The sequence below is a fragment of the Motacilla alba genome, chromosome 9 (genome assembly GCF_015832195.1).
Source record: "Motacilla alba alba isolate MOTALB_02 chromosome 9, Motacilla_alba_V1.0_pri, whole genome shotgun sequence".
NCBI lineage: Eukaryota > Metazoa > Chordata > Aves > Passeriformes > Motacillidae > Motacilla > Motacilla alba.
The window spans coordinates 2297772-2323108 of NC_052024.1; the positions used below are offsets into that span (position 1 = coordinate 2297772).

General features: G+C 43.7%; 1 protein-coding gene across 10 annotated transcripts in view; it reads right to left on the reverse strand.

Annotated features, from left to right (window-relative positions):
- Nucleotides 1-379: 379 nt before the first annotated feature.
- The window catches only part of YEATS2 (YEATS domain containing 2), a 48402-nt gene continuing 23444 nt past the window's right edge, over nucleotides 380-25337 (reverse strand). For 6 of the 10 annotated variants that reach the window (XM_038145792.1, XM_038145793.1, XM_038145797.1 and 3 more), the window contains 18 exons: nucleotides 24267-24374; nucleotides 22657-22827; nucleotides 21203-21461; nucleotides 20292-20453; nucleotides 19257-19381; nucleotides 18760-18915; nucleotides 17866-18039; nucleotides 16914-17112; nucleotides 14200-14331; nucleotides 13833-13931; nucleotides 12720-12831; nucleotides 11464-11537; nucleotides 10322-10401; nucleotides 9233-9434; nucleotides 7647-7873; nucleotides 6453-6527; nucleotides 5025-5098; nucleotides 380-3969 (listed from right to left, as the gene is read on the reverse strand). In XM_038145792.1, the coding sequence (XP_038001720.1) occupies nucleotides 3861-3969; nucleotides 5025-5098; nucleotides 6453-6527; nucleotides 7647-7873; nucleotides 9233-9434; nucleotides 10322-10401; nucleotides 11464-11537; nucleotides 12720-12831; nucleotides 13833-13931; nucleotides 14200-14331; nucleotides 16914-17112; nucleotides 17866-18039; nucleotides 18760-18915; nucleotides 19257-19381; nucleotides 20292-20453; nucleotides 21203-21461; nucleotides 22657-22827; nucleotides 24267-24374 (2538 nt within the window). In that variant the 3' untranslated portion in view covers nucleotides 380-3860. The remainder of the gene's footprint in view (nucleotides 3970-5024; nucleotides 5099-6452; nucleotides 6528-7646; nucleotides 7874-9232; nucleotides 9435-10321; nucleotides 10402-11463; nucleotides 11538-12719; nucleotides 12832-13832; nucleotides 13932-14199; nucleotides 14332-16913; nucleotides 17113-17865; nucleotides 18040-18759; nucleotides 18916-19256; nucleotides 19382-20291; nucleotides 20454-21202; nucleotides 21462-22656; nucleotides 22828-24266; nucleotides 24375-25337) is intronic. The other 4 variants (XM_038145798.1, XM_038145796.1, XM_038145791.1 and 1 more) reach the window with 2 other exon arrangements.

Below are 25337 nucleotides of genomic sequence, written 5' to 3' on the forward strand. Positions count from 1 at the left end.
CATTATCCTGACCCACATAAGACATGTTACTTTCTCCTGAGTTCTGAAGTGGAGTGAGAGTGGCTGGGTGGGCATCTGGGCCAACCTCAACCCACCTTACTATTCAAAAGTCTTCCACACAAACCAATGATTTGCTACTTAAACAGGCTCCTCTGGAAGATGAAAGCTTGGAGGCACTCAGCTCCTGGCTTCCCCTCCCCAGCTTCCAAAACCAGGAGCTTTTTAAAATAACTAGAAAAGGGGAAAATTACTTTTTCCTTCACATCAATTCCTCTGGATAAAAATCCAGAACTAACTACAACAATCTGAATACACAGAACACAAAAATACCTGTGTATCTGGAGAAACTCTGAGTGACAGGTGACAGTCAAGGCAATCCTAGCACAGCTAATAAAAGAATTTATTGTAAACATACGTATATTACACAATTATACAGTATAATACAGATAACATGAAGGATTTAAACACTCAGCATTACAAATAGGGGCAATATTCGTAAAGAGAACTTTTAACTCTTCAGAAAGCCAGAGAAATATACTGTAACATTCAAATACATCTCAGCTGTAGCATTCCACAAATACCTGAAGGGATGTGTGAAATTCCACAACCTCTATCTTATCTCCAAGCAATTCCCACAGGAACTTCTCACCAACAAATTTTTCTCCCACCACTATTCAAAAATGCAAAGAACTTGTTGCAAACATTTCCTACATCTGAAGAACTAAACAAATGTGTTGTTTTCTATCTGCTTTTAACAGTTTATTTTTCTTCAGCAAACTTTATATACTAATAATATAGCATCTCCTAGGAGAATAACCTGTGGTTGCTCAGAAATGTAGCAAGAGATCTCCACTACAGGAACCCCATTAAGAACAAGGGGTTCTGTACCTGCCTGCTTGAGGGCCAGGTTCAGGACTTTTTCTGAAACTCCATTCCTCACAGAAAAGCAGGACACAGGCAAAGAAGCCACAATTTGCAAACAGACGCCCGAAGATGAGCTCCTGCATCCTCAAAAGCTGCTCTGGGTGTTATCAGAATCCCAGAAACAAAGCCTGCAAGAGACAGGGGCTGGAAATGCATGTGTACAGAATCACAGAACAGGCTGAGTTGGAAGGGATCACTGCAAGGATCACTGAGTCCAACTCCTGGCCCTGCACAGGTCACCCCACGTGTCTGAGAGCGTTGTCCAAACGCTTCTTGAACTCAGACAGGTTTGGTGCTGTGCCCATTGCCCTGGGGAACCTGTTACAGTACCTAACCACCCTCTGGGTGAAGAATCTTTTCCTGATATTCAACCTAAACCTCCTCTAACTCAGCTTCATGCCATTTCCTTGGGTCCTGTCCCTGGTGACAAGTGAGGAGACTGCTACCTGCCCCTTGGGAGGATGCTGAAGACTACAATGAGGTCTCTGCTCAGTCTCCTCCAGGCTGAACAGACCAAGTGATGTTCCTCCCAGAGCTTCTCCCCAGGCCCTTCCCCATCCTTGTAGCCCTCCTTTGGATGCTCTCCAGTAGCTTAATGTCTTTTTTTATACTGTGGCACCCAAAACTGCACAGTACTTGAGGTCATTGCAGATCATAGCATGACTGAGTTTGCCCACAAGGCTGTTCTCACAGAACCTGCAGGCTGTCGTGATAGTGACAGGGATCCTGAAAATGCCCTTCTCTTTCATGAAGTGTACAGGGTTGCCTGAAAGCAGTACAGACCCCAAGTTCACTACAGCCTACAAAGCAGGGGGCCTGCAGTTCCCCAGCTACCTGGATTCCTCCCAACTCAACACTGAGCTGAAACATAATCACTGCTGCTCAACTCCATCACACTGACCTCCGCTGATAAAGTAATGTCAGGGCTAAGCTTGTGCCCTTTCCTTTCACAGGCAATCCTGTACTCACCCGAGCTCACCCGAGCAAGCCAGGATTAGCTTTTGAATCCAGAGCATCTGTAATGTCCTTCCTAGGGGGCATTTAAGTCCTTCTCTAAATGCTGTTTGGATTTCATCCATTGGTCCCATTTTCTAGATTCAGGGGTCAGATTCTGCCACTCTTAGTTCAATAGAACTACAGCTCCCTGTTAGCTGTGATGAACTGAGAGGGGCTTTCCTGCAGACTCCGCTTTTATTTAAGGTGGAGAAGACAGGTGGCATCCCATCTGACGTACACAGTGCTTTCTTCAGTTTAACCACTGCATCAAACTTCTGCTACTCTCCTTCCAAGTCTGAAACCTGTAACTGAAGCATTTTTCAGTGTGCAGTTCCTGCACGCTACTGTAGTTACCATTGTCTGTGTTCTAGCCCCAAAAAAGCACCAAAAGATAACATTCTGCTCCTACCCCAGGCCAAGTAAGATAACTGTAGTTTTTAATGTTTATAAAAGGCTTTGTATCGTCAAAGCACGGCACCAACAAGAGCGAGGCCTCAGTACACCCCTGTGAGGTAGGTATCCTGCTCCCCATGCTCAGAGATGGGGAAACTGAGGCACAGAGTGATTGAATCAAAGGCCATGCAGCAGATCAGAGACCCAGCTGAGATCAGCGCACTGGAGGTTCTGGCTGTTTGGCCCATGCTCCACCCATGACAGCACTGCCAGACAAAACAAGCATGCTGAAAGCACGACAGTTCCACAGGAGTCCCACCAACTTCACAATGGCTTGTTCGTACTACAAGCAAGCACCCATGGGGCAGGACAAAGGGGTGGTGGATATGGGGTGGTCAGGATGTTGTCAGCGAAGCTTTCTTCAGCAAGGTGTTGACAGTCAGGCTGCAGACATGTCTCCCTCACCAGTGGTGTTCCTGAGACAGGTATGTGCTGGGGTTAGTAGAAGAACTTCTCCCTCCAGTCAAGACATCAGAAGATCTCCCCACAAGCAGCAAATGTTTGATTTTTAGATCCCACCAGGCCTCTGTGTTGAACAGAACTGAGGCCAAAGCAGTGCCGTTCACAGTTCAGGCTGATACTTGGTGAATGGCTGCTACAACAATAAGACTTGTACAACACCGCTGGTCATCTGCCCTCCGGCACTCTTCAAACCTTCTGGCAGCCTGGGGAGGCACTCGCTGGGCAAGCGATGCGTTTCAGCCACCCCAAGCTCACAAACCCTGAACATCACCTTTGTTCCTCTCCTTTCTCACGCAGGACAACTGGTCAGTCAAATCTTTCCAAGCCTGATCGTGGTTTGTTCATCTTGCTTGAGGATCTGCCAGTCTACCCTTTCCAAGGTGACTAAGAAAGGTGGCATCTGACACCTCCTCTAGAGGCAAGGAATTTGGTTAGGTGACACTTAGCTGAGTAAGCTGCTGACAAACCTACCCAGCTGTTCTCAGTCACATACATCATGCTCAGGCAAGAAGGGCCAAATTTGCTGCTGCCCTCAGCCTTCTGCTCCCCCAAATCCACGCCTAATCTGCCCATCTACTCAGATGGCCCACCTTACACAGCTGCCTTTGACTTTTCCCATATTCAGAGTGCCAGAGCAAGTGCCCTGCTCGCTGCACGGGGACACCAACTCGTATGTAGACTGCATTAAAAATCATCATATCTCATCTTAAAAACCAGTTCAGTCTCACCAGCAGAGCTGTCTCAGAGGGACCAGGCCTGCAGAGACTCTCACAACTAGCAATTCGATGCAAACTGACAATGTTTGTTCAGCCACTGAACGTACACTTACCAAGTAAACACTGACATTTAACAACTTGATTTGGAACAGAGCATCATTTTGTTGCATTAAGGTGCATCTTTAATTGGAGGTAACAATCTAGTAGCCCAATGTTATAAGTGTAATAGTGTCCTACAGAAATACTGGATTTGTCAGCTCAACTTCAGTCATAAATCCACCTTTCCTGTAGCACCTTCTCTGCTCTATTTCATTGCTCCTCATTTAGTATCTTCATATGTTTGTTTGTGAGGAAGTCAAGAAAGGGAATATTACAGATGGCTTTGTGAATATTCATCACTGTGATCTCTCTTGGAGTCCTGCAGGGAATGCATCAGAGATGCTATTATAATACACAAAAAACCACATGTCCATAAAACAGCAAGTCAAAAATAACAATCAAAGCAAAAAAAAAAAAAAGGATATAAGAGCAGGTGTTAGAGCAATGCAGGGAAAGCATTAAAATATCATAGCACAAAAAAAAAGCCACTCAAATGACTGGGGGGGGGAACCTCTTGGGCACTGGGACAGGAAAATTAGGTACTAAAGTATGAATTCTTGAACTTGTATAGCATAATTTTTGTGTGAGTACTTCTACATATAGCATGTATACATACTTTTTAATATATTAGGTAAATATTTATATATTGCATACAAGAGAATATTTAAACTGAGTATTTTCTCATAGTGTTTGGGGTTTTTAAAATCAATTTAAGCTATCCCAAATAATGCTGCTGAACAGAAATCAAAATGTGGCTTAATCAATAGATACTAAAAAAAATTACTGTTGAGGGTGGTGAGGCACTGGACAGGTTGCACAGAGAAGCTGTGACTGCCCCATCCCTGCAAGTGTTCAAGGCCAGGTTGAACAGGGCCTGGAGCAACCTGAGATAGTGGAAGGTGTCCCTGCACATGGCAGGGGGTGGAACACAATGATCTTTAAAGTCCCTTCCAATACAAATAATTTTATGATTCTATAAAAATCACTCAGTATCTGAGGCACAAAAGTGTGCATCAGTAAAATAAAGAGATTATTTAGGTTAAGTTCTGGCAGGCCATGAGGACATTGCTGTCCACACAGCAATCTGAGATGGACAAGAGTGAGCGGGTCCTTCCAGTGCGGCCCTGCAGAAACAGCTCATCTGCCTCTGAGGCATGGCAACACCAAAGAACCCTGCCTCGGTTTTTAATGTTTATGTTCCCACTAGGGAGCCACGAAATGACAAACCCCTCTTAAGGCTTGGTTCTTCTCAGAGCAGAGTCCATAAATTCCCTCAGTCTCGTGGTCTCAGCCACACAAAGCCTGACTAAATTCCTGAAGCCATTCCACCCTCAGTGCTGGTGTGAGCGGTGGCAAAGCAGCCCCGTGCTGTACCTGTTGTGAGGAGCTGTCTGGTACGCCACAGCGAGCGCCTGCCGTAAGATATCACTCATCAGCTGTTCAGTAGCCTGAGACAAGAGACAGCATTAGGACAAAAAGAGCAAAGGAACTTGGTATTTGCTCAAGTATCAGTGTAGAAGCAGCTGAAATTTTGGCTGGCTTCAATCCTCAAATGATCAGCACAGGGCACTCCAAGACACCCGAGTGAGTTTTATTATTAAGACATGAGTTTATTTAACAGAAAGAGACCCAGAGGTGCACAGAGCTCAGGCTGCAACTGCCCAGCCTGCTTTCCCTCCAGACCTGCAGAGCTGTACGTGCCTGGCAGGGTGGATCAAGCATTCCAGAGCCTGAGCTTCCAAGAGCATTTCAGGACCCTTCCTCTCACACACCAGAGCTGGTTTTGTACATGGCAGACTGCAGATATTCTCCTGGGACCCAGTACTTCTCCCTGTGGTCAGCAGGCTTCTGTCAAAACACCCTCACAGGAACCTCCTAGCCTGGGCAGCCATATGCCCAACACTTGGCTTAACCAAGGTTCAGTCAAAAGCTAATTAAGGCTCTTGGCTTTCTGTGCTGTATTCAAGACCAGAGGAGGGATTTCTGCAACATTCAGTGAGGAAAGCTGGCATAACTCTTCAATTATAATGGAGCAACCTGATGGCTACAGTCTGTGTCTATAAATGGATGTACTGTGGCAAGTAACAGGGAACACAGCACCGGCACGCACATTAGTGCCTGTGCCACCTGGAATCAAATAGATTTTGTAAAACTCATCTTCTGATAAGCTGCAGTTTGTATAAACAACCCCAAAAATCACCTTTGGCATGAAATACACCAGAGTGCTGCTAGAAATAATCTCTATTAGCCTTCAGTCCAAACCCAAGAACTCCAGATCCCCGCTGTTCAAATCTTGGTACAAAATAATTTCTCTGTTTTTCCAGAAGTGATTATGATGGAGAAATAGTTTCTCACACATGGCACAACTGTTACTCTCCACAAGAATTCAGCAGTCTCCCAGCAGAGACGACCTGGGCAAAGTAACTGAGGAGTATTTAGGAAAATAGAGCTAACTTTGTATAAAACAACCAAATCTTACACAATCTGAAAGATCCTCCCCCACGTTCTGAAGGGAAGGACAAAGTAAGGGGTACTTTCAAAATCACAGAATGAGTCAGTATCTTCGTCGTGGGGAGAATTTGCAAATCACTATTCTGTGTCCAAGCCAACAGATCAGTTAGAAAACTGAAAACCCCCACACAAGTGTATAACCCTCTCTGGGCAGCTGTGTATCTATCTATTAATGCAGAAAGGCAGACTTTGATTTGATAAATGCACATTAATAAAGATATTTCATCTTCCTTTCTAATTGCTGAATTAATACAATTACAGACAAGCCCTTCCTGTGAAGTAATTTCTTACCTTTAAAATCATATCTTCTATTACAGATGCATAAACATTCTTTTGTACCTCAGCAGGTTGAAAAGAAATCCCTATCTGTAAAATACAAGAGAGAAAAAAGAATGAGTATATCAAAAAACACAATGCACATGTTACTAGAATTAGGTGAGATTAACAGAAAAAAACCCTATTACAAAGGGTGATTAAAAGAGAAGTAGACATACAGAGCTGTCAAGAAGCGTAATCTTAGGCTTTAAAAAAATCTGGGTAAAATTAATACAGCCTGTAGAAATGCCTCTAAAAGTCAGAAGAAACAAAAGCAGGTTTTAGTTTTTATTTCAGAAAGTCCACACAAAACCCAGGCTGCACTGGGTATCTTTGGGTTGAGAATGGAAGCTCCATTTTAAAACTGTACATATCTTCAATCCATCTACTCATCTTTCCTGCACCCAACTATGGCCACTGAAACCACTTTAAACAGTACTCCTGGCAGGAGAGTTCCACATCAAAAGAGTGTTTTATCCCTCAGTTCCACTCTCATCGTGCCCGTGCCTTTGTCACCTATATAGCAAGAGACCAGACACTGCAGAACCAAGGTTTTGTGCCTTGGTGTCAGCAGCTGAGGTCGGGACAGGGATTCTTTCTTTCTCCAACAACTGCTCCATGCAAATCCCTCCTGCTGCTCTGGTACAACAAAAAGCACTCTTTCCTACAAGCCAGGTCAGTCTCCTCTCTCCTGCTGCCGTGACAGAAAACCTCCCTCTTTCCTGCCCTAAACTGAACACGAGGAAGAAATCCGAGCAGCAGAGAAGTTGTGGAGTTTTACCACAACCCCTTTTCAGGAACTGCTATTACACAGCATTGGTCCAAGCAACAAGTCCACATCTTTTGCATGATGGATCAGGATGAATTCAATGCTAATGCTCCTCATCCCTTATTTATCCTTGCTTTTAGCGTTTCAAGATGATTTTTCTATACTAAGCCCTGCAAAACAGCTACTCTGAAGTGAGCTCCCAGCTGGCATTCTTCCTTTTCCCTGCCAGAACTGGCAGCTGTGTGCCTTGAGTCAGAAGGTCCAATTTTTCCAGGGCATGAATAAAAAATTTCATTTAAAAGTCCTGAAGCCTATACAGATGAAAGAAATGCAACTAAATAAATGTAAGAGCACAACTAGCTTAACAACAGTCCTGATCAGCTTTATGATTCACTTATTACCTTCTCAGCAGTGTCCCTCACAAACTCTGATGCAGGCAAGGAAGCCATGTAGAACTTCATCTCTTCTTGTTTCTCCTCCTGTTCTTTCTTAATGTTTATTTTTAATGGCTCACTGAAGTTGAGAATATCTACTTCCTCTTCATGTTCTGGCTCTTGTTTCAGAAACTGCTGTAGTTCCTCCAGTTTTCGGCACAGCTCCTCACCACTGCTGTAAGATGAAGGGCACTCTGAAATAGAAGCAATCAATTAAACACATGATAGGTTATGGAAAGCTGTTTATAAACAGATGCACACTCAAAATATGGTATGAAATTGAGGTAATTGCAAGTTATTTTTGTAGTGCCTACCAAATATAAGGATGAACAGAAATGCAAACAATCATTGAGAGCCTTCTAATTATATCCTCATGACACTCATGGTTCTCTCCCACATCTGCTCCTACACCAATCAAGAAGGCTGCATTTCATACAAAAGCAGGCTCATGTCAGTCTGCTGAACATTCTCACAGAAGCTTTTAAAGCTTTTTGGCAACTGGCAAATCAGTCTGATGCTCTTCAACTTGCTTAGAGAAGTGGAGCCTTTACATGTAGGCACCATGTAGTGCTAAATCATCTTTTACATTGTGACAAGCATTATCATGCTTCTTAAGAAAAAAATCAGAAGACAGGTTCACAGTGGAATGGCAAAAGGGAACCTCTTCTCTGCACGACTGACACAAGTCAGTAAAACTTCAGCGCAAAGCTATGCAGTAAATAGGTTCTACTCTTCAAAGACAAACACAAATACAGTGATTTAGACATAAATTATAAGGTGGATGTAGGCTTCCTTTCCACCTTCAACAACTGCAATGCAGGGCCAGACTTTACAACATACAATCAATTCCATACACTTCTGTGAAATACCTTAAATCCCTGTATGATCAGAACAGAAAAACATTCAGCTTTTGGAAAGGCATTATCTAAAGGTGAAACAAGAGAGCTCAACTGTAAAGAATGGATGAAATTAAAGATGTGATTTTAAAACATACTGAAATGAACTGAGGGGATCCTAGAGCTATGCTAATGGAATAATGTAGCAGCTGTAATACAAAGCCACCAGCCAATTCACCTCACTTTTGGCAGTAAATTAACCCCCACTGAGCTCTACACTGCCACTGCCAGGTTTGGGCTTTTTTGTTCTGTACCTGAACTCATTCATAGTATTTGCATGATAAGTCTTAACAGAGGCTAAGCATACCCAAGGGCAGAAATGTCGTTACTCCCTATGCCGACTTTGTGTCTCCACTTGTAAAGGATTTCATTGTGGAACAAGGATCATCTTTCATGAGATTCATCTACACTGAGCTTTCAAGGGCCCCAAAGCACAATAAAAACCAAGAGAAGCACCAGAAAAACATCAGGACTGATGGGGACAAGGGACAGCTCCACTTGTAGGCCTGCCCTTACCAGCTCCGAGTTCTGTTATTCCAGAGTGAAATAAGTGAAAACAAAGAAAGTAAGACTCTCTTTCTAAAGATGTGCTTGTACACAGGCATTTAATGAACAGTGTCTTTGGCAGAAAGGAGCTCCCTGTGCCTCCACACTCACCTGGCTCACTGTCTATCTGTGTCAGCACATCCTCAATGGAGTCCTCCTCGTTGCGCAGGGTCTCGGGGTCAGGGGGAGTGTAGCCATGGCACCGACACCAGTGCACCACGTGCTTGGTTTTCAGGGGGGTGATATTGTGAAACCTGGGATGCTTCTCTACAATTTCTTGGAGGATCTTTCTCATTGTCATTGCTCGTTGCCACTGTGACCAACCAAAGAGAAAGCTCATCACACTGGCTAGAACATTTATGGTTATCTTACAGCCCAGAACCATAATCCAAGTTGCAAGGAAAACAGAAAAGGAACATGATTTTGTCAGGTGTCAGAGTGACTTCTGACAGGTCACTTAAACTTTACTTTATCATCCAAAAAATCCCAAGATAAGGGACACACATTTACAGAGGCCTAGTCACATTCCCCAAGTAACACCAAAGATGGCACGGTGCAAGAATCCACTAGAGCAAAACATGTTCTTAAAATTTGGTTAAACTCTTTGAGCATTTAAGCTGGCAGCAGCAGAGGATCTAATTCAGTGTTAACATCTTCCCTGTAAAACTCCACAGCAGGACAGCAAAGTTATGAAGAAATAGAGGGAAACCACAATACAAAAGGTCCAGGTTAACTGAAGTATTTATCTTTGGTGAACTGACAATCTATTTCAGCAGTAGTACTGCTTATGTCAGATCCCTCAATTCTCATCCTACAGAAAGCAGACACAATCCCACAACAAGACAGATAAAGTAGTTGGGGAAAATTCCCTTGACTGTAACATGCCACAGAGGAGAGATGAGGATAAAGTACTACCAGTCTGAAAAAATTTATAGCTTTAAAATGCTTCAAAAACCATCTTACTACAAATTAACTGAAAAATGACCTTCAGCATCCTTTCTGCTTGAGAAAGCCTGTGAACAATAAACTGGATCACTGTCTGAACACAAGTCAGTGCACCTTGCAGTAAGGAATGCTGCCATTTAAAATAACAGATTTATTCAGAAAACAAATCAGAAAACAACAAGGAAAGTTCCACAATTCAGAAATCCTTGTTGTGTTCCTAGTGACTGCTTATGAAACATTGGACGAGAGAATTACCTCGGCTGCCCTCCTCTTCCCAATGTTCCAGCTGTAATACTGTTCCACTGAACCGGCACAAAAAGAGCTTACATCCTCACCTACAAAAACACAAAATCAAAAACTCCATTAAATTTTCAGTAAGTGAAGTAAGATGCATTCTGGGTTTGATGTTATTTATCAAAGAGGAAGAGGGAAATGCATTTCATGCTCACAGGCTCAATGACTGCAACCAACTCTTACAAATGCTGTGCTCTCCCCAAGAGAGACTGACGCTGGTTTTTGAATGCAAAACCAGCCTCTCTTTTGGTCATATACACAGAACCTGTAGCTATGGGCTGTTTTAAGCCTCTTGTCCCCCCCCCAAACTCTATTATGTAGAACTGTAATTCTGCCTTATTACTCCAAGTCTTTTCCTTTGGAAAACTGGATTTTTTTTTTCCAAACAAATTACAACATGAAAATGAAACAACAGTGAGAAGGTTTCCTGGCAAAAGCACGAGAGCTGTATGTGATGAAAGCTTCCCTGTGGCTCTCACTCCTTCTTTGCTGCCCCTGCTAGAGAGGGTCTGCTCTACCCAGACTCCAGGACCACTCCTTCAAAGTGCATTAGTTACCAGGGAAAGCTGATACATTTTCAGTTATATACATGAGTAAGAGGAATGAAGTAATAAAGTACCACACAAGATTAAAATATTTCTCTGCAAATTATCCCCTCACGTCCAAAAAATAAGGCAAAAACCCCAATAACAAACATGTTTCAGGGTTGAGCTATACTACTGTATTTGCCAGCTTAATGAAACCCTAGTTTTAATAAAAAAAAGAAAAAAAAAAGAAAAGAAAAAAAAAAAGAAAAAAGCAAATCCATTAAGGACAAATCAGGAAAAAGAAGACCTACTTGCAACCATTATGTGAAGAAATACAATCTATTTCTAATGAAAAAGAAAAAACCCAGATGGAAGATTTTAACTGTTAACAACATATTTGACTTTACTGGAAGAACCTAATTCTAAGCATCTTTAGAATAACCCCTGGGGTAACCTCTCTAGGAGAAGGGCTTCATTTCATTCCACTCTTCAGTAACTTCTGTGGCTACAGAGTATGCAAGGCATTCTGTTGATACACTGACAATACAGAGCAAAGCCTTTTCATTTACTGCTTACTTTTTTCAGCAATTAATGGAACCTTCTTCACTATTGCTGTTAAAAGCTGCTGGATGTTCTCCAAATATTCTATGCTGCAAGGGATAAAAAAAAATCACAGTGAAGACTGCTGTTGGAAGCAATGAATCAGATGCAAAAGGTTTCAAAATCAGAGCATGTTTTAAAGTCTTTAGCCCCAGGGCATTAAAAATAGCAATGTGAGGATAAACTGTTACACCCCAAACCAGAGAAGGTATTTCAAACAGCCTTTCCTCTTGCTGAAGTGTCCACATCTGAAGCTGCATTTGTCAGGCTGAAGAAACTGAAACCAGACTTGGAGAAAATCCCTGCATTGTTACTTTGAGGGATAACTAGTAGGCTGTCCCCCTAGAAAACATGGGAAACTTTGTATTTATGGGACTTGACCTAACCAGCCATAGGCTATTAAACTGGCAGGAACTGTATTTTCCAATAGTTATCTTGTAATTAAGATAATTTTCAGAGCGTAAGGACTGAAGATTTATTCCTGTCTCTTACACACACTCTCCCCATCAAGGTAGTGTCTGCAGGCATACACTGAGATAACAAAACTTTACAAAACACAGAGACAGGGAAGTTGGAGGAATCAAGAGCAGAAGAGACATCCTACAGACTGCAAGAAATATGCAGAGAAAATTCTGCAGTCTGAGTTCTGGTGAAAAAACACTAACAAGGTACTTGCAAAAGCATCACAAACAAGGCACTGGATTTCACAGCATCCAGTGACTGAACACTCATTATTATTTAATTCTAATTCTAAACCAAAGCAGCCCTCATACTAAGCAATTACACAAGTATATGAGCTTAACAAGACTTGAGGATCCAGAAGGTGGACAGTTCTACTTATTACAGATGCCCCTTTTCAGAGCTGCATTTCACTGGGCAGTGTGACCTGACTAAGGACACGCAATGGCAACGGGACTTACACAAGCAGAGGATGATAAACAGATTTTAGCAGCTTGTGATTTTAACAAAGCCCAAAACAACTGCAAATCTTCAAATAATTTTTTCCCTTTCATGAACTGTGCATACAAATCCATTCACAAATAAAACGTTGCAACACTGTCTGAACCACCCAACAGGATTAGTACAGATACAGCAGTGTATGGGACAGATTTTATAATGTATTTCTAGGTCAAAGTAACACTACTGCACGCATCCCTAGAATCATCTCCATTCCCCCAGCACTTCAAAGAAATCCATGTATCAGAAAACCTTATAGAGAAATGAACAATTACTTGATAACATAATTCCCAAGTTCAGAGCTCTCTTCTGCTTTAACTGCTGCTTGGCCTTCTTGGGTACCCACAGAACTGCAGTTTTGTCCTGTTGAATCAGGCTCCATCTTAACTTCAAAGAAACAGAACACATTTTAAGACAAAAAGTACAGCCAGCTTGATAAAAGTACCAGACAGTCTTGTGAGACTAGAGGTCTTACATAACATCTCTTCATTTATTGTTTGCAGTCTCATTGCTAAGCATGAACAAATCTGACTTTCAATTTTGCTGAAAGAGACCTACCAGAACATGCTCCCCATGCTCACATCTCATCCTTGTCAGAAACCTGCATAACCAATTGCTGCTCTTTTGCATATGATTGCCTGATCTAAACTGAACTGCCTGGCGAACCTGCAAGCAAAGAGCTGGATAGAAAGCTACCAAGTTTTAACATGAAGTGACATTTCAAAGTGACAACTTTTTTTAAGACATCACTGATTCTGACATGTGAACTTTCTCATGTCTAGGACAAACTCTGCTGAGACAGAAGCAGTGAGAGATGTGCCAAACCCAAATAACCAGGCAGCCTGGTCAGGCAGCTGGGATGGAGAAAGACATGACAGTTTTGCCAGAACTGGACTTCAAGTGTGTCAACTCTGCCCCATGCTTTATTCTGGGAAGGATTGTGTGTATCTCATTCCCTACACCAGGACACGAGCTGTCTGCATCTAGTGCTGCTGGAAAGCAACCTCAGTGCATCTGGCTGAGAACAGCAGGATCTGGGCCTGAATACTTGCTGCTCTATGCAGCTCTGCAAATATGGACTGAAACAATGAATGTTTAAGGTACTACTTGTAGCTTTCTAGAACATTCTCATTTTTCTCCATACTCCTTGTAGCTTTCTAGAACATTCTCATTTTTCTCCATACTCATCTACGCTGTGGGATCTGTTGAGGGGGAAGTCACTGTTAAATTTCTAGTCCCCAGGTGTCATTTTAACTTGATTCAAACTCTGTTAATAATGAAAATAAAAGAACCCACAGTCATGGAGTCTACTTTAATAGTCAGGGCACTTGCATAAAGCAGCACCAGTTTTTTTTTACTACTTGTCTTACTAAGAAATCCCTTTTTACCTTTGGCAATGGATGCCGTGGAGGGACTTGGGATAACTGTACTTGCTGCTGTGACTGCTGAAACTGCTGAAACTTTGCTGGCAGAAAGTGACTGTAGCACTGGAGATGAACAGAACAAAAAAAAAAAAAAAAAAAAAAAAAAGGGAGGGGGTAACAAAGAAAAAAAATCAAATTTCATACACTTTGACAAATTACCATTTTCAGAAGCAACACACTCCTTTTGCAGCACAAAGTTTAGGGATGAATTCCTTGCTACAATTTCTTCTAACTCTACTTCCATGGACCATGTATGCCAACAGTGACCAAGTGCTACCCTGTGTCAAAGGAGATTTTCAAACACCATCTGTCATCCTCCTCTGCCCTTTACCTTTGTTCATAGGCATGAGTATTGTCTGAACACCTCCAGAAGCTGTGTTTACACCGAGCTGTTTAAGCTGGCTGGGAACTGTCAGAACAGCCTGCTGTGGACTAGACTGATTTGAGTGGATTTTTAGCAACCCTGCAAGAAGAACGGAAGACAAAATGTTAAATAAAACACACCAGTTAGTTTATCTCCAGCTACTTCTCTCCCTTTCTGCTTGAAGCAGGATGGCATGTAAGCTAGCACTGCCACCCTCCTAACAAGCCACAGCTGGGTGAGCTGTCAGGACGAGTTTCCACTGACACAAGCGATGGCTCAAACGCCGTAGTGCTGCACCGCAGTGTGCACAAGCTTACATGCTGCACAGCACACTGAGAGTTGTAAAGCAAATCTCCTCATTACCTAAGGAAGCTTGAGCAAAAGTTGATGTAAGAAACCTTTCAAGTGAAGCAGGCTCAGGAGAGTATAACACTCTTGTGAGGACTGGACCTTGTGCTCAAGGCTGCAGTAAGCCAGTGAACTACAGCTCTGTTGTACTCACACAGCTGCTCTCAGGGAGGTGACCCAGTGCCACTCACACCTCTGCAGTTCAGCTTAGCAGCATCCACTGCAGTCAGCAGGGCACAATCAACCCTCTTCCAACTATGGGACAAGCCCAAGGCTGCTGTGCAGCAGGTCTGACAAAGGACACACCTGAACTGAGTGTTGTGATTCTATGTGCAACATGCATGGAAAACACCCGTAAGGACGGCTATTCAGGCTGGGAAGTACATTAAACTGAGACTGAACTAAATCCCTGATTTTAGTTGAGGCCAAAAGAACAAGCAGAACATTCAGACATTAACAGCATTATCAATGGCAGCACTCAGTAACTTCAGGAGAAATCAGCAGAACTCCAAGCTGTGCCACAGTCCCACAGGTGAGGAGTGCCCATCACCTGTCTGCCAGCTCTCTCCTCCACAAGACGTCATCTCCTTGTGATAATACCCCAAGGCACCACAGCCAGCACTCTAACGCTGTGGTTTGGGCCTATGTCCATCCTTTCTACTGGTAAACTGGCTATTTTCCATGTAATTGTATTCAATCTGTAGCTAAGTTTTCTTCAGATTGTAGAAATTTAGCAGGCTTCTATTTTAAAACATTGACAACAATAAACTTCTTAGTTTCACCATGACAATTTTATAACTATGATTTGTTTTGACATTATTATTATTAGTAGTAGTAGTAGTAGTGAAACACAGCTACCTTCCAAGTACTAAACATGCATGTTCTGGTGAAGATGTCTTGGTTTTTCTTGATTTTTAAGGATGCTCAGCACTGGTCAGTTAGGCTTTCACCTCCAGGCAAGAATGCTCACCTAGTGCTACCCACTCCTTTGTGTGGGACACTCTGATGTGTCAGGGTAGGACAGCAAGGGACCCAACAGCAAGGCTGTTAAAAAAGGGACCTTTTCAACAAACCCTATCAGCCTGGTGGGTGGGAGACACTGCTTGATACAAATCAAGGGGAAGTTTGAAATCCTTTTCAAGAAGTCACCTTTAAAAACACAAATGTTCAGAATTTTAACAGTTCTGAGTTTTTCTTTGTTATTACATTGAAATAACTGTTTTATAGCCACTGTTCCCTCTGAGATTCTTGAAGAAAGAGTTTTCCATCATGAAGTCAATGCCTTGGGTTATAGAAAAACCCCAAAACAAAATCTAGACAGCATTCTCACATGTAAATGGGAGTCTTAATCTGAAAACTATTTAGTATGGCTCATTTCCTCCAAAAAACCCACCTGGCTGCTTTCCTTGCAAAGAGAAAAATACTGAATTGCTTCCTGCAGGATTCTGTCAGTCTTAGCAGTCTATGCTGTTTATTTTCAAGCTCTGGGTGAAATATACCCATGAGAAAAGAGAAGTTTAAGTCTGAGTAGAGAGGAAACAAGAAGAGCTGCTTCAAAAAGACACTGTCAGATGAGCTCAGTGTCACTTATTTTCTCTTTTCTGTATTTTCACTCTGCCTTCACTTCATAAGAAACCACTTCAAGTGAACAGAACATGCCAGCAGGTAAATTAATGCAAACAAAAATTTCCAAATTTAACTCATAACCCTCAGACCTGCTGTGTTTGCCTTCCCTGACACGAAATATGATAGAAATACAAAAAAAACTAAATAAGGAGAACTCCCCTCCACACAAGGGCATCCCATTTTTATTAACTTGAATGATCCAGATCCAGCCTAGCTCACTGTACTTAATGAATTTTGACTTCAAAGGTTCTAGTTCTCTCTAATCAACATCTCTCCCATTTTCAATCCCAACAGAGCAGATGCAAAGCCTCAGAGACAAATTCTGCTCATTCTCTGCGTACAGTAGAGTTTCACTGTCACAAACTAATCAAGTCTGTAGTACTGCTGGTATCATGATAGTGACACACTCTGCTCCTGACGGGCAAAATCCATCTTCTAGTGAAAACCTGGCACGAAAACTAAAATCCCTCTCCACTACCAAAGGGCAACTTGTGCTGTTATTTGTATCAATACAGTCAATGCCAAAAGGATGCTGAATTATAGGAAATTTCCTTGGCTACAAAAGTTTTGCTAGTAAGGTGCTTTAGAAAGCATGACTTTGACTCACTCACATATACAGGTGACTAGATTCTTCCATTTACAGTGAAGATATGTACAGAACTCGGATTCTAACTTTCTCTGGGAAAGGTGTGAAGGGAGTTTAATACCTGATACTGTAGCTTTTCCTGTCACAGGTGTTGCTGTAGTCATCAAGGAAGCAACACTTACAACACTGGAAGTCGCAGTCTTATTCACTACTGATGAACTGGGCTGGCTCTGGCTTACACAGATTTGGTGCTGCTGTCCAGGTGTCTTTGCTGCAGGAGGTCCAGAAGATGATGAACTGGAAGCTGCATTATCTGTTTGCTGCAGAGTCAAATAAAAGGCAATAAGAGGCAGAGAGAGATAACAAATCCCTTTTCAGGTGTGATGTCGCAGGTGATTCAAAAATAAACACAACAAGGTGACATAAGAAAAAAAAGCAGCAAACCCAAATTTTTATCTATCAATTGTTAGGAAGCAAGAGATTCTAAAGCTCATATCCAAAAGCCCATACACAATGATGGGACATATAGAATGGAGGCTGTGGCAGCATGGCATCAACCCTGCACAGCCATTTGGGAGGCACAGATTAGGACACATAGAAAGAAACAGGCTCAGAGTGAAGTCCACACTCTTCATTGTGCTGCCTCCTCCCCTCTCCATGCACTGCAGCTCCACTCCAGTGGACAGCCTGCATCACTTGGATCCATGGCTGCATCCACTCACAAGGGCATTCACTTTAGGAATGCAAACGTTCTGTGCCCTGCCTCCCTCCATGCCAGAGCAGCTCCTTGCGGGGCTGGAGGGCAGTGACAGCCTCAGCACACAGCCAGGGCCAGCAGGCACTGCCAGCCCCCAGCACCTGCTGCCAGCAGCTTGGGCACCGAGCACTGGGCAGGGCCTGTGCCCTCAGCAGCACCCACAGGCTGCTTAGAGCTCTTGGTACAGGGAACAGCAGTCCCAGCAGCAAGCTGAGGGCACCTGCAGGGGACAAAAGCAGTACAAGTCCTTTCCTAGGGCTGTCGTGGCAAGAGTGCAAACACTGCATTACAGAACACTGGCAGTGCTGACTCTCACCTGGGCCAGCCCATTTGAGGGGAGGGCCACGGCAGGAGCAGCAGCTGTGGTGATGACACCTCCTGACACTCTCAGCACAGTGGTGCCAGGTTTGGAGAGCTGGGATGAGGCAGGCACTGATTTTATAGACCCATCTGATATTTTCACCAGTGATGTCTGTCCAGAGGATGTAGCCTTTGAGGAAGAATGCAGCATAAGGAAAACAGAATATTAGTTAAGGTTTTAAATTATTTTAAAAACCCAAATCAAAACAGAAAAACAACAGCAAAACAAACAAAAGAAATGCTTTTTATATTAGCAGAAAATATTTTCAAAATACTTTTGAAAAAATCAAATTCTGGCAATAAGTGCTGGAACAAAATTATCACCTCCGAAATCAATTTTGTAAATGTTGACTTTGCAAATATATGTGTACCAATCTTGAATTTTGGATAATCAGTTGCAAGTACTCTTAGGGCATTTGAATTTCATAGAGACTACTCAGTACTTTTTAAAAGAAGGATCTCTGAGAGGTACCAAACCCGAAGGTTTTTAAGAGCTTTAGCAGGTGACCCATTTCTAAAGTTCAAGTATTTAAGTACATTTTTGCACCTAACTCTATTCATGTTGCCAATTCCATTTCACTAAGAATCCCAGAGCCCATTTACAAAGCAGCAACCCCAAGCTTACAGACTGCAAGCTGACTCCCTCTGAGAAGAGAAAGCTGGAAATCTGTAGTCTTATGAAAGTAAGCCTTTGTGTGCTTTCCTCATTGAGGTACAGCCAGCACCACAATTGTACAAAACCTCATATCAACCCAACTGTGAAAGGAAATGCTCTCAATAATGTGTGGCTGTGGTTCCTGTACTTCATCTGACAAAACTAGTAAAAACAACCACATCAGTTGCACATTACCTGTGTAAACAGAGCTGTTTTCTGTCCAGTTATCACTTTTAGGGCTTGTCCTTGTGTGGAAGTTGCTCCAACTCCTACACTGCTCTGAACAACTGATGCTGGAGTCAGCTGCTTCCCAGAGCCCTGAGGTGAAGGCTGGCCAACCAGAAAGGTGCCCTGCTCCAGAAAGAAATCAGGGAGGTCAGCACTTTGAAACACAACAGAAATCTAGGAGTGTCAGTAACAGAAAAAAGCTTGTGGCTATACTGTAGCCGCAACAACATTTCATCTTCTGAGACAAGGCACTGCTAACTACGGCGGATGCCCCTGCACTAAGAACTGGGTGCAGCCTTCTTGCTGCAGAACACCTTCTGATGGAAGCAGAGCAGGAGAAAAGTCAAGTAAGATCCAGACACTGAGTCCCAGAACGTTTCACATTCCACAGAACCACAGGACATCCACCAAACACCCCTGCAGCCTGAAATGCCAATGTGCTTCCACTGAGATGTGCCACTGACCTGGGGTGTCTGCTTCAGGATGTAGGATGTGTAGGTGAGGTGCTGTGACAAGTTACTGCTTGTGCTTTGGGCTCCACCTCCTCCTCCTCCTCCTCCACTATTTGTAGAAGAACCAGACTGAAGACCTGTAACCAGAGGAAAAGACTTGACACTTTGGTAATCAGACAGTGCCAGCTGCTAAAGCATCTCTGTATATACAAGTACTTGAAAAGCCTTTGCCAGACAATTGGTGCCACGTGTTTCGCAGTCAAGTAATGTTATTATTTAGTAAAGAAGAGTCCAGCTGTGCTGCTGTGCTCTCTTACAGCTCAGCTAATGCCACAAACAAGAGGAGCTACTGGGGAGATAAGGAGGGCTGGTGGACAAGCAAAGCTCATTTCAGGCTGTTTTGAACTTTCTATGAAATGAAAATGCTGTCCAACAAAAGAACAATCTTTTCATCACTCTTTTGCAGGTTATGGATCTGCAGCAAAAGCTCTGGAAACACTCTGAATCTCACTGGCTTCTTAATTTTAATTTCACTGGCTGTCAATGCAATTTTGTTAGCATAATAACAAATCATGGATACCAAGCAGTGGTAATTAGCAGTGACACTTTGATATTGCTCTGTCTCCAGAAGGAACAGCCTGAACAGTGACTTTTTGCAGTCTCTCATCAAGAAACAAGGGTAAAAAAATACTCATGGCTCTATCATAAACATCACAAGTATCTGATCTTCTCTGGTGCCAATGAGCTGATGAAAGTTGGACTGCCCCAGCTGCAGGTATTACACTGGGAGTTCCATTAACAGGCCTATTAACCAAAAAACCATTTCTGCATTGAGAGCACAGCATGAAAAGCAGTTTCACTGAGAACAAAAGCCACTTGTGAGATCTCAGCCTTAAAAAGCACCACATATGGATTGTTGTGAACAAAGAAACCCTATGCCATTACTGATTTCCACAGCACTAGGATGCTTTCTAGCAAAAATGCCAAACATATTAATTATGCAGTGATTACATTATTTAACTCATTAGATTTCCCTGCAAGACTAACTAGCATTATTTGTGGCTCGCAGTATGGCTCCTTGGGGTATCAGCAGCAGTTTTCCTTTCCCAGAAGGGTTCTTGCTGTTGGTGGTGAGGTACAGCTTGGTGCCTGGTGGTAAGTTTGCCAGGTTTGCCAGGTTGGTGGCTGGTAACTGCAGTGTAGCCATCACTAGAAAGAGAGAATAAAAAGGAATAAACCAGCTGCTTGCAGAAAGTAGTATGCACTGAAATCTGCTCAGGATGCAAGTACTCAGTGACATGCAACCAGCCCTCAGTAATCCCTACTTAGCTGCTCTAACTGAGGATTAACTCCACCAGCAATGCACAGACAATATTTTAATCAGTCTGGAAAAAATCTCTCTGAGTGCAGTCCCACTTGTGGCTGCAGACCAAAGCAGCACAGCCGTGGGGTCTGCAGCCTTTCTGCAGCCCCAGGCACCACACAGCAGCTTTCCAACAGCCCAGAGCCTCAGCCTGGGCTCACCTAAAGCAGCTGTGCGCACATGCACACAGGGGGCTTCTGTCCATACTCCTGTACCTGCAAGCACTAGGGAAGATGTGGGGTTGAAATAGGGACACTTTGGCTCTGGCTGGCTGGATTCATGGGGAAAGGACCATAATGCCAGGCCAAAATGAGAGACCCGGCTCCATGGAAGTCTGCAAGCTCTCCTGCACATTCCCCAGCGCACCGATCTGGTCTCCACTCCCAGAACACTGCATCTTTTAAAGCCCTTGTGCTCCCTCTACCCCCTTACAGATAATGAATTAACATTTTCTTTATTATTAATCTCATCCTGAATTTTCCTACAGAGCTCTTTACTCACTTTCAAGTCTTTCAATCACACACAGTTATTTTGCAGCCGAATACATCGTTATAGACCCATCATTAGCTATTAACCAGGTATAAAATCACTCTACCTGAGCCTTGAGATGTACTTTTCAGAGCTCCTGTGGAAGAGACCTGCGCTTTGGTTATAGTCTGCACGGGCTGAGCCACAATTGTCCCTCCACCTCCACTGACAATGGCTTTGGCTACACCTTGAGTCACAACCTGCTTGGAGCCAACAGCCTTTGCCACCGAGGAGCTGGACTTTGCGACAAGGATCTGACCACCACTGATCGCCACCGCTTGTTTCACCGTCGACTGCAGCGCAGAACCAACGGGAACGCCAACAACCTGCAACAAACAGGGATGGGATGGGATGGGGCCCTGCTGGCCACAGCATCCTGGGAATCCTGGCTGGCACACCACCCCCATCTCCAGACATTTCAGGACGTGCCTGGTCACGAACAGAAGCTCTTCATTCAGGAACAAAATTAAATCGGCAAGAGGCCAATCCCAAGTAAAACGATAAACTGTTAAACCAGTCAGGATCTCAGTGCACCCACAAAAGATTAAGTTCATTCAAATCACAGGGCAATTCCTTTGTTTCTGATTTATAAGCAATGGCTTAATTCCAGCTGAAGATAAAGCTTGCCTTGGTGAATTAAAGACATGTAGAAATTCAGTTTCAACACATCTATGGGATGGGAACAGATTCCCTGGGAAAACTACGGCCTCAAAGCAGAACCCACAAAGTGCTTCAATTTTATGTGTTAATGGTAACTGCAGTGGAACATGAGTTTTTGGATACCTGCTCAAACAGGCAAGAAAGGCAGCAAAAAGAACAAGGAAATGTTGCAAATGCAAAAAAAGTATTTACTTATGCAAACGTGAAAGTTCTGTATGTAATCTCTAGTGCCTGGCACGTCATTTGACTCTGTCCACAATGGAAAGAGGCAAGAATGGAGACAATTTCTGACACATCTGTCATCTTGTCACTGCACTGTGCCTTCTCAGAAGCTGTGTCACTCCTGGAAAAGCAAAACTGCACTGGCATGACTCCTACAGTAAAATGCTCGAGTTGCCACTCAAGTAGGACTGCTTTCACCTAATCCTACCTCTGGCTCAGCCTCCACCTCACTCTCTGTTTGTGCTGCTCTCTTATGTTGCAGGCCTGCACCCAGAGAAAAGAATTCACCTTCCTATATGGAAAGACCTGGATGACTTTCAGCAAGAGCTGCAGATGGCAGATAGCATTCTGGGTGACAGCCCAAAAGCACCTGCATCCCCCGCTGCAACGGCTTGGACAGAAGTGGGTGACGTCCCTGTTCACAATAAAAGGCAACAGTGCCTGCTCAGCCTGCTCCCTTCCCAAGCACTACAGGGAAGCAGGACACGAGCCACTCTGCCCACAGGAACCCAGCTACCCATGGTGCTGGCACCTGGGAGCGAGGCACGAGCAACCCTGCTCCCCCAGAGAAGCACCAAGGGCTGGAGTAACACCACGAGACAGCTCCCAGCAGCCCAGAGATGCCCAGGTGCCCCTTACCTTAGACTGCACGGTCCCCTCACCGGTGCTCACGACAGGTTTCTGCGGGGACAGGGCCAGCATGTGGCTGCCCTTGACGGTGACGTACTGCTGCACCGAGGGCTGCGCCGCACCCGCCGCCGGCACTGCTGCCTGCTGCGGCAGCTCCCCGGGCTCCTGCTTGATTATCACCTGGGCAAGGGCAGCACACAGTCACAAGGACAGCAAACATCTTGGATGCCTTACGATTTTAGCTTTTATATTTTCAGACCCTGTACTGCATTAGTGCATAACTCCAAGCTCCATACAGAGTGTGAGTTACTGTCTTCACGTTTTGGTCAGACAAAGCAATCCCTCTGGGCCTGGAACCCAAGGACACCCTACAGCCTCAGGCCCCAAAAAGTATAAACAAAAGTGAATTGGGGGGAACAAACTGGGGATAAATGACTTCATAAGCTGAAGCTGTAACTGGAGGATTAATCCCTGGTATGTAAATGGACCAAACTTAAAACTGTCTGAAAAACTGGTGCCCATTGTCCATCTTGGGTGTAGCCTCTGGGAGGCTTCTGACTGCCCAAGGTGTACCTGTTTGAAGGCCTTTAATAAAGGCCCACTTTATTCTCTTAATCTTGTCCAGCCTCTGTTCTAGGTAGCCACTCCAAGGCATGCCCTTCAACCACTGAAGATTGCTGTGGAGCAGCCTGTCTCCAGGGAACAGGAGAACTCAGACGTAGTGCTCACCACCACAGGGACTCGAACTCGGCTCCAAGTGAGGGCTGCTCCCACACAGCAGTGGGGTGGTGCGACAAACTGACATAGTGACAATGCAGTCCTGGAAATTACAGTCACAACAACTGCTGGTAGTGTTACAAGTACCACTCATCCTGACAAGGGACTTGGCCAGACCTGACTTCTTCAGATCCTGCATCTCCACACAGAGCCATGACACTTCAAAGTTTCAAATTCATGTTCTGAACCTGTTTTTTATTTCTATCCTGGAACGTTACAACCAATAGCTATAGACACTGTAAATGATTATACCTGACATACACACATTCATGTTTCCCCTACATCTAACCTCTAAGGGCAGCGACACAGAAAAGCCTCTGTAGGGCTTTTTTTTCCCCTTTAAGATTGTTGTAGGTACTGTAACTGGTAGGAGGCATTCTTTCACCTTTTACTTGGATCATCTACCATTGGCAGAAACAATTTTATATTCCATGGAGTAGTATTTAAGGAAACACAGCCAGAAGCAGCAACATCTGAGTTTCAAAAATCACTGTTATAATTTTTAAGAAGCTCCTGACAGATCTATTGCAGTTTACTTCTACTGCATCCCATTAAAAATAGCTTTCAAAATATCAGCCTAAACACAACAGTGATTCAAAAAAGAACCCCAGAGAGGACAGACAAGGTGATAAAATGCAAGATCCCAGGTACAGCCGAGCCACAGGGAAAGAAAAGAAAACAAGACACATTTTTGAGAGATGCCACAGCGCTGAGCAGCAAGATACATTGCTTCCAGTAAGAGTTTTACAAGCACTGAAGTTTCATGGCTTGTGGCACAAGTCAGCAGGACATGGCACTACTGGGCTGCCTGTCCCAGCACAGAAGTCAGGAAGGAAGGATACCTTTGTAAAAGCTCCCAGTCCTCCAGTGACCGACTTGGGGCTTTGCACCTTGGAATGACTCCCAATGGGACAAAGGGGTGGCATGGTGGCAAAAAGAGGATCCTCCTGCTGCAAATAAAAAGACATGGTGCAAAAATCAGTGATATGTTCAATAAGAGAAATAAAACAGGTGACTGCTAATAAATGGCAGCACGGACCATCTGGGCAGGCCAAATTACCTGTTCAAATAGGACATTTTGAAAAATCAGTCAACACTTGAGTAAAAGGACACACAAAGCAAATTTCAGTTGGCAGGTTACATCTGCAACAGCAGTAACTGTTTCTTACCATGTCACACACAGGCAAAAATATTGACTCATGTTCTCTGATCAATTTTTTATATGAAAGTATTTCACTTAAAATTCAAATAGGCTGAGGGGCATCTTATCGATGCATACAAATACCTGCTAGGAAGGTGTAATGAAGGTCAAGCCAGACAACACTCAAGAGTATCCCACGCAAGGACAGAGTCAATGGGCACAAACTGAAATACGGGAAATGATAAGGAAAACCTTGTTGTTGATAGTGACCAAACAGAGTAACAGGTTGGTGGAGAGGCTGGGGACTCTTCAGCCTTGAAGATACTCAAAACCCAACTGGACACATTCCCAAGGAACCTACTCCATTTGACCTTGCTTTGAGTTGGAGTGGTTGATCTCCAGAGATCTCTGCCAATCTCAATCATTTTGTGATTGCATACACAATCTCAGAGAGAGAAGACAGTGTAAGAAGAAACAAGTTATGGAGGGGAAAATTCTTCTTTTAGAGGAGTTCATGCTCTCCTCTAACTGGAATGATGCAGTGGCACACAACCCTTCCAGACAGAACTCACCATTTGGCAGAAACAACAATCATCAGGTAAAAACCATTTTGTCATCTGCACCTGGCACTTGTGGGTCTGAGACCAGCAGAGAAGTCAAGTCAAGTGCATTTAAGGGAGTTTGTTACAGTGCAATTGCTCTCTTTTACAATCAGTGTGAACCCCAAAGGCATGGTTTTACAATCACTTGGCCTGTCCTTGGGGTGGATCAT